This window comes from Biomphalaria glabrata, chromosome 3 (assembly GCF_947242115.1).
Source record: "Biomphalaria glabrata chromosome 3, xgBioGlab47.1, whole genome shotgun sequence".
In the NCBI taxonomy this organism is placed as follows: Eukaryota; Metazoa; Mollusca; class Gastropoda; family Planorbidae; genus Biomphalaria; species Biomphalaria glabrata.
The window spans coordinates 16,193,714-16,203,555 of record NC_074713.1 but is presented as its reverse complement, the minus strand read 5'-3'; the positions used below and the strand labels follow the sequence as shown (position 1 = coordinate 16,203,555).

Genomic DNA, 9,842 nt, shown 5'->3' with positions numbered 1-9,842 from the left:
TGATGTAATATAGGCCTACAATGCCAACAATGCTAATCACAATCATCATCAGTATGGTCCAGATTCAAAACCTTGCCACAGAGATTTGTAAAATGAAAAATGCAACGATGCCCCAGAAGTTAGGTCCCCTTTGACTCGACGACTTCTCTGCAGGTGACATCCAAGCCATTCTGTTGCTTGGTACAACAATGTTGGTTTCACATGTTTCGGATGTTCCTTCAGAGTTGAAGATAATTTACTTCCTAGTCCAAAACCACCCGCAGGACGACGGGGGATGACAGCGGGCAGGGAATGAACCCGGGACCATCGAGATGACCGAACGACAGCCCAGCGCTCATACCACACGACCAGGCAGCTATCCTGAGGACATCAGTAGTCACTCTCATTACTTTTTTTTTTTCTCCAAGGAATTGAAATATCTTTTAGGATGGTAGAAACTTCTTTGAACAAGTATTCGTCAAAGGTGCTACAACGCATGCTCTGATAGACGCTTATTCTTCAATTATTTCCAAATTGCTGTCTGTACTGCGAATAAAGCTTTCTTCTTTTCAGGATACATCTTCTCAACACCGTTAGTAGGCCTACTCTGTAGTTTGCTATTACCGCCGATTTATTTTCTTTTCTTTTTGGTACCGGTAACTGTTTTGCTCAGTTCCCAAATCTATAGAAGTAACTTAGCTATCGTGTTCTCGCAACTTCAATCAAGAATGCCGCCTACTTTTTACAAAGCTTATATCAACTCACTCTGTCTGGTAAAAAGTTTGTAGGCCTACGCGTTATTTCTCCCTCACCCCATCTCGGATCAAGTTGAAATTTTGCACAATTATTTCTATACTATAGTCAATAAAAAAATAACCAATTAGTTAATTAACAATTGATAATTAAATATTTTGCCTGGTATCAACCAAGGAAAAGAAATTGTACTTGAAAGATACTATAAGTTGAATTTGAGGAGGCTTGAGCCCAGAGTTCAATTTTGTTTTTTTTTTATAATTCATAAAGCGATCACAGTAACATTTACACACATACCAATTCTATCCGAACTGGTCCAGACATTGAGAACGCTAAACGCATGAAATTGCGCAAAACAAAAACAATTGGTAATTCTAATCGAACAGATTTATTCTTGTTAGTCTAGAATCTAGATGTATTACAAATGTAATGACATGGCTGATCCACACTAATTGATACAATTACACAATATAAGCTTTTTTTTTAAAAATAAATATTTTGAAACTGTTTTCCTTGTTCCAAACCTTGTATCAATGAACTCCCACGTCTGGTAACAAGTTTGAATAGTTTACTTCTCCCACACCAATTCTAGTGTCAAGTTTGAATTTTACACTATTAGTCATTGGCCAAGACATGACTAAGAAAAGAGAACCAAAAATAAGTCAACTAATCACTGGTAATTCATTATTTTTGTTTGCTACCACTAGGGAAATTGATCCTTCACTATATATGGCTAAATGAGTAGTGTTTCTTCCCTTAAGATAATTGTACACGTTATTTCTTCCACACTCATTTTTGGATCAATAATAGTTCAATAATTATTTATTGTATTTAAAAAGAAAGGAATCAATTAACAAATTAACCAATTAGTTAGTAAATTATTGGTACTAGGTAATTAATTTATTTTGTTATAAAAAGGGAATTACTTCTACAGTATTGAGAGATATCTGTAAATGTGGAGCTTTTTTTTAATTTTGCTTGCTATGTTCTTGATTTCAGATATTCCTAAAAACATTCAAACTTAACAAATCAAACATGTTGGCTTATTAAATTCCACAAACAAATCTGTCTGTACATCAAAACATCACACAATTAAAAATGAAACACAATTTGTAAAAATGTTAAACAAATACTAGTTTATTCTTTTTTTTTTTTTTTTTTTTAATAACTTACATTGAAAAAAAAAAGTATTGTATTATAAATAGGTAAATGTAATATAGGAGTTGATGTCAAAACTCGAATGTTTACAAATTGACTGAAATTTTATCGAGTTAAATTTTTTTTTTTTTGATAACTATTGGATGCCTAAGATAAATAAATTAATTAGTCAATCTGTAGATACTAAACCTGCAACTAACATTAAAGAACAGGTTTTGTCATTCTGTTATTTCCTGATCTGCTGAGAGAGAGAGATAGGAAGAGACCAAACACAAGACATCAATGTTGAAAGAATAAAAGAGTGTCTATATACACATGAAGGAAGGGGGTGTTTCAAGTCTATATTGCACATACAACTATTTGCTGAAAATATTTCTTCAATTTAAAACAATCATTGAATTATTTATTAATTTTAAAAAGATTCAATTTCTTTTAAAAACCAACACCTCAGAAAAAAAAAAAAATCTGAAGAAATTTGTGGAGAAAATCATGAATGCAATATTTGAAAAGTAAAGCTTCAAAACTTCAACACGATTCACAAAAGAGTTGATATTAAAATACAATGATAGAGAAGTTATTTCATCCAATAACTTATAATGCTGAACTTTTTACCTTGGACTTTAAAGTTTGTAAAAAATAGATTCCCTATTGGGGCATGTCAAAATGTGGGATTACAAGTTCCACAACACTGTCCAATACAAGAGACAAACTTGTGAACATCCAGGTTAAGAACTAGAAGAATAAATAAATTCTGCAGGATAAAGTTGGCAACAATATCAACTTTTATTTGAAAGTGAAATCAATTCATTTCATGTTCCCTAGTTGTCAACGTTCTTTTTAACTCTGTGATGACCACTTCACATTCTTACTACAAGATTCCCTTTGTGGTGGTCAATAACTTCAAATCTTATTTGTTTAAAATAAGTTGTTCATAGTTTGTTTTCTTCCAGAGATTGTTGCTGCCAACTTTAATCCTAGCTAGTAATCCATGGAAAAGTAAACAAGGCACAAAATGACCAACTACACAACCTATACATCTTCATACTACTACAGTGCAATCAATTGGTGACTGAGTGTACTAACCCAATTAATTCTCAATTAGGTCTAAAATCATTTACTAGTAATGCCATTTCATTTCATTGATGTTCTGATAAAAGATACAATTTAGTACTTCTCAAACTTAACAATATAGGTTCAACTTGTGCCATAAGATGTGACACTATTGAATACAGACTAAAAATTTACTTGAACTGGTCTTAAATACATTTATCACACATCATTACGTTATTAACTGCTGAGTTAGTACACCATGTTCCAACTTTCATCTTGTAGTGACAATACATTGCAGAGTACAAGTTTAATAGTTAGTATAACATTATATGATGCTGAATCACTCAAGTTTAACTAGCTCACAACACAAGACCAATTACAGGATACAGAATGTGCATAGCCTCCATGTACAGTACAGACTCTCAACAAATTGAAAGTCCATGTTATTTTTCTATCCAAGTCAATACCAGTTGATAAACTGGCTCACTAAAATTGCTTCAAAATAGACAGCCATGCCATGAAAGTTATGTGCTCCTGAATAGGTTCATTTATTGTGTTCTCTTTAAGAACAGAAATACTTTGCATTGACTTTCAAAAGGGAGAATTCCTAGAAGCTTATGCCGATACAGTAAACTATAATTCTGTGACTCCAAGAATATTATGACTTAAAAAGAAAATGAAGTTGTCACAAGGTCATAAAATACATCAGACAACCCATGCTCTCAATGTATCTGGTGAATAGAATGACTTATGACTGAACAAAAAATGACTTGATGATGAACACAAATTGAAGGTTTAAATATTTTCTTGTGAACAAAACAACCAGATGAGCTCTTACTTTCTAATGTTATGTATGCTGCCTACATTCTAGCCTTTCAATATTTATTGCTAACAATGCATGGCTTTGATGAAACAACCAGGGCTGAAATAATTTTCTTTGCTGTCAAATGTGTGTAACAATGTGTTGAGGTAGCATTAACTGCATGGATTAAGACTCAAAAGTTTGGAAGAAAAAAATAGTCTCTATGTTAATTTATAGAAGACTTCCTTTTTTTTCCCCCTCTTAATTTAAAAAAAATGCACTGCTGTAACAAAATGTACACAGAAAATAAAGATATTATTATTACATCAAAAAAACATTTTCCTGAGTGCATTAACACTTTATTCCTAAGAGTAAGATTATATAACCCATAATCCCCCTCTGTTTGCTTAAATGTTAAAAAATAATTGAAGTTCTAAATATCTTGTATACATTTCTAGATTGTTGAACTTGTATACAATACAACAGTGACAATGCTAACATGAAATGAAGTTATACTTCATATGTAAATGTGATCCTTAGCCATACAAGTGTATAGGAGTCCATTTGAATGACTTCTGCCCTGAAGTAACAATGTTATTACCAGCCAACAACAGCAGTATCAACCACAAACAACAACATAGATACAGGACTGAACTTACTATCAACAATTGAAACATTTCTAAACCCAGGTTTACACAATTTTTGAAGCTATAATCTATAAGCTCTAGAATTTCCTTCACTACATACTGCAACTCTACTAAGCCAGGGAAAAAGGAAACACATATCTAAGTACACTTTCTAGTGAGGTATTAAGTACACAGAAGAAGAGCAGTGTAATTCAGAGTCATAGAAATGAGCTAAACTAGCTGGAAGCTAACATGGACACACAGGCAAGAAATAAACATGCAAAGAATATTCTTGCAACCAGAATTGTCATAGTACAAATACTCAAGTGTAAACTAGACAGCTCTAGCTGTATGACCACAGAACAAAAAGATATATATGGTCTACACATACTTATGGTACTAAGCGGAAAAAAAAAGTACCAGTCATGGTATTAGCAAACTTATGAACTATAATGCTAACAAATAACAAAAAAATCACTACTTTATACACTTATTAGATTTTGATTCACTTCATTCTCTTTTTTTAAATTTTCTTCTTTTTTTTGTAGTTTTTGTTTTTATAAATATATTTGACAAAAAATATGAAAACATTCAACTTTGATATTCACTTTTGAAAATGTACATTGAATGATTTCAGGTCTAAATATCCAATTCAAATGTTACTATTTACTTGAAGCACAATACAAGTAATCTTGTTCATTTCAGTTACAATAAAGTACTAAAGGAATAGTTGAAATTAATTTCCAATGAAACAACATTAAAAAATACAACAATAATGATTTCAGAGACTTACAAGGTGACAATGTTTATAAGATGACAACATTCAAATGTCAGAGTAGTGACATCAAATTGTCAGATTTATATCAACACAAGGGAGCTGAGCTCAAACCTATGTGACGCAAGGCTGATGCCTCAAGCGATTTGTTTTCATTTGAACACAGGGTTATGTAGGATACATAACACACTTGAAAAGTGCTCTTTTTAATAGAAATAACACAATATTCTATTTATTTTGTGTAAGCGCAGTATATGGCACACATATTTATCCATGGGTTGGGCTACATAGAGCCTAAAGCCAAACATCACTGCATAGCAATATTTTAAATGTATACTCAACACAAGACAGAGTTGCTAACATGTTACAGTATCTCCGTATCTCATGAGTGTTGAATGCACAAAATAGTTTTCAGTGTGTAAAGAGACTAAATACTTCTCTTGTTCCACAGTCCATTTCCATTATTTTCAAAACTAAGAATATATTTGAGTTTCTCATGTGGACCTAATTACACTGGTTCCCCCAGTATCTGCGGATCAGAGACCAATAGGTCTACTTGAACAAAATCAGAATAAAAGTAAATAAATAGGTTGGCAACAGAAAGCCAAGTATTATGCTACAATTACAGTCTATAAACCGGGTTAAAGAACAGGATTTCTCTAGTGACTAGTTACTGGGTGAGCTGGGACAGTGCAGCTCGTATAGAAGAGGGACACTTGCTTTCCATCAGGCTCACATGCTGGGCGGTCCATTCACATACTGCAGCTCAGGTGTCACAGTCATTGTAAAACTGGTCAGCCTATCAATGAGCTCAGGGTCCAAGACACACACAAGCCCGGCCACCAACATAAGTGCCACTACTTGCACAGGTAGAGACCTCAGCCAGGAAGCACAGGTCTTGCTGATGCATGGGCTTGAACTAACTACACTGCTGGACAAGCCATCAGAGATTTCTCCAAGCAATCTATGAGAACAGAACAAAAAATATAATTTTAGTAAATTTGAGTTGTAGAAAAAATACTTGCAAACTCTATGTATGTTATGATAGCCCATGAAATAATAAGCAAGATGTCCAAGTGCAATCAATTTGAACTATTAGAGTGAGAACATGTGTTGATTTTTTGAAATTTTGTTTAGAATATTAAAACACTTTAACTCTTTCTCTCTGAATTAATGATACCATTGTTGATTTGACCCCATTAAATTAAATTAATTATTGGTTTAAGAAAGTATAACTTTTGTTATATAAAAAGAGCATGCATTCTCCTATAATTCTTTACCAAAAGTAACGTTTTCTGATTACAAACAAAAATGTTATTGAAGTTTAATCATAACAGGGTATATAATGTACAAATGTGAAAAATGAACAATTCTATCAGAAATTGGAAAAATAATTACGGAGATAAAGAGTTAAGGAATCAAATGATTTGGGATGAGGTTATTGTTATGTATTCATTTCCTAAGAAACAATAAACTGAATACTTTTTTCTTCCATTGACATTTTCTTAGAAACAACTTAATGCTAAGCCATTGGTTGGTGTAAATAGTTTTCACCAAATAAAAGATGATTGAAAACACCAAGAGGAAAACACTTAGAACTCTAATGTTTGATTCTCTGAGCTTAATCATTTTGGCAACCCTTACCATACATGGCCAGTTATGTGATAGAGAATTCCAGTAAAACATTATAGATTTAGAATTACTTCAATAGAATTTCAAAGTCTGAAAAGTATTTTACTTTTTGCCTTGAGGATTCTTCAAGGCTTCATGCAGTGAGGCTGCAACTACAGCCAGTTTGCCAATATCTGTGTGGTGATCTACTGGAAGATCCTCATCTTCCTCCACATCACGATACACCTTTTGGCACCTCTCTGACACTACCAGGAGTTGGTTTCGCAAATCAGCTAGTGCTGCTAGCAAAGTTCTTTGAGCTCCATTATCTGAACTTTTGATAAGTCTTGCTCTCATGGCCTGCAGTAGTGATAACTTTGACTCATATAATGAAAGATTGCTCTGAAGTTTCTGCAAGATGGATAACAAAGTTCTAGGTTTGCACATCTTGAAAAATGTTAATTAAGCAATGAAATCATTTGATAAGTAATATAATCACTATATGACAAACAATTGCATTATATGTTGTTGTTTTTTTGTTAATTAGATATAATAGTAAATTTAAGTTATTGAATAGATCAACAAGTTTCTTAAAAAGTAAATTTTACAAAAATATATTTAAAAAAAAAAATGAAATCTATAGCAAGCACCAAGACATTGTTTTGTCTTTCATATAGATCTAACTATTTCTCAAATCTCAAAGATGTGAAAAATTAGGCAAAATGAGACTTAAAGCTTAACACATCAAACTTACCTCTAGTTCAATCAGCACATCCTTCTTGGTTAGTTTCATTCCAAACTCTCTCTGACACAGTAAACTGTGCAGCCTGTCTCTGTCATGGGCCAGCAGAGAGTCCAGCTCCTTCTGGTTGTCCAGGTAGTCCTGCCATACTTCACAGTTGTTGGACAGGATGTTTAATCGCTCACTGACCCTGGAAAATAACACAAAAATCACAAAAATGATGAAAAACTTGAGATAAAGTTAAGTGCAAATAATGGAGAATGGTGCAAAACTCAAAACAAAAAAATATCTCCAAATTGTCATTACAGACAAAATGATCAGTCAAGTTTATTTTTAAAAATTATTTTTTGACTTGGCGTGAAATGGAATCCTACATCATACATTTCATTAAAAAAAATTTTTTCATGTTTCCAAGATTACTAGCAACAAAGTAAGAGGGTCAAGAAATTGTGTATTTATGTTGAAACTTACAAGTATTTTAACTATTTCAGTGCGTATTGTTTAGATTGAAAAAATGGGTTTTCTAAGATGAACAAAAATGTGCTAGGAGGTTAAAGCCACTAAAACTAACTTTCATTTTATTTTATAATCTAACATATTGGATTTTATTTGAAAGGAAAATGAATGGGCTACAAAAGTGTAAGAAATAAAATATTTGAGAAAATATTTTTTTATTATTAAGTTTGAACAGAGTACAGAAATAGATTTTTTTTTTATTAATTAAAAAAATGGATATATTGAAAGATTTAACCTTTTATTTATAAATTTAATTCAAAAATATTGAAAAATCACAAAACTTAACACATTTTCTTATTTCAAATGTCATAAAGATGAACAAATGCATTAAGAAATGGTATTATTTACATTATTTCAGGTCCTTTGAAATAAACTAAAAAAAAGAGGAATCACTATAAAACATCTGGAAAAAAAAAGTGTAACATTATAAAAATAGTGACATAAATATTATATACCAAGTTACTTCATGAGAGTAATGCCTCACTGAAAGGATTTTTAAGTGTTCAAATAAACTGTACTGACTTTCCCCCCCCCCCCCCCCAAATTATTGTCAGGAGTTTGTAAAAAAAAGAAAAAGATCATTATTTACTTAATTATAATCCTTTTTAGAAATATTTTCTATGAACTTAGTTTCAGAAACAACTTTCCACTGTTTTAATGTTTAAGTTATTTTCACAATCTCAAAATTGTAAGCTTATACCATGAACATAAATTTACACTGAAATTAAAAAATATATTTAACTAGTATAATTTAAAAAACCTAAATAACTGCTTTGTAAGTTTGTACTCTACTGTATTCTACTGTATGTTTGTACATATTTATATAATAATAATAAAAAAAAAAGCTATGTATTTACATGTGGGCTGTGTTGTGAACATCTTCTTTCAAAGCAGCTATCTCCTGGTGATACTTGTCCAGACAGATAGCAGGGTGGCAGGCTGCAAACTCCTGTAGCATCAGTGTCACATCCTTCAAAAGCTCAGCATGGCTTACCAGTGTCTCATTTCTTACCTACAACATAAAACATGCAAGTTCATAGTATGTCCAGCAGATAAATTACAAGTATAATTCGTAAACATAATTCACAAGGGGGTGGCATATGGCTTCAAGAATAAACTCGACAAGTCTTTATACAATTGTCTAATTAAAAAAAACAACACAAATTTAGTGTAATGTTAAATAAATGAACAACAAATGCCTAAATGGCATTAAAAAAGAAGTGTGTATTGAAAACAATAATTTAGGACAAGCATAGATCTTCAGTTTGAAGGAAACTGGTGAATGAAAACTCACATAGTAGTAAAGATTGTTGTAGACTTACCCTAAGAGAAAGTATGGCTGCCCTAAGTTCATCACTTGAATTAAACCTGTCCCCAGGTGCACAAGTCTCAGACTGCTTGATGTGACTTTGGATCTCATTGAGCCTGTGCCTCACAATGCCCAGCTGTGTTGTCTGTTGGAGTCTTTCAGATGCCAGCATGTATAACTTTTCCCACTGGGACATGATACCTGGACAAGGTACAAAAACACATTACAGGACATTTGTTTATAGAACCCAAGACATCATAGGTTTAACATTTTGCTATCATTCCATTTCAGCAAATATTGATGAATGTGGCCCAAGATAAGTTATAGAAGTCATCAAAACATATTTATATTAAATATAAATTATATTTATTATCATTTAGAAAATTTAAATAAATATATTTTTATGGTGCCATACACAAACAAATAAAAAGCAACAATTACTTTTTATTTTTAGGGGTCAGTCTCAGATTCTGACCTAATGTTATCTTTTTATAAATCAGTTTAAATAATTTTTTAACATG

General features: G+C 32.0%; 1 protein-coding gene across 6 annotated transcripts in view; it reads right to left on the bottom strand.

The window, feature by feature from the left end:
- Window positions 1-1,936: 1,936 nt before the first annotated feature.
- Window positions 1,937-9,842, bottom strand: part of LOC106057114 (dentin sialophosphoprotein-like) — an 86,649-nt gene continuing 78,743 nt past the window's right edge. For all 6 annotated transcript variants that reach the window (XM_056023659.1, XM_056023660.1, XM_056023656.1 and 3 more), the window contains 5 exons: window positions 9,335-9,522; window positions 8,870-9,024; window positions 7,509-7,686; window positions 6,882-7,165; window positions 1,937-6,107 (listed from right to left, as the gene is read on the bottom strand). In XM_056023659.1, coding sequence (XP_055879634.1) covers window positions 5,876-6,107; window positions 6,882-7,165; window positions 7,509-7,686; window positions 8,870-9,024; window positions 9,335-9,522 — 1,037 coding nt within the window. In that variant the 3' untranslated portion in view covers window positions 1,937-5,875. The remainder of the gene's footprint in view (window positions 6,108-6,881; window positions 7,166-7,508; window positions 7,687-8,869; window positions 9,025-9,334; window positions 9,523-9,842) is intronic.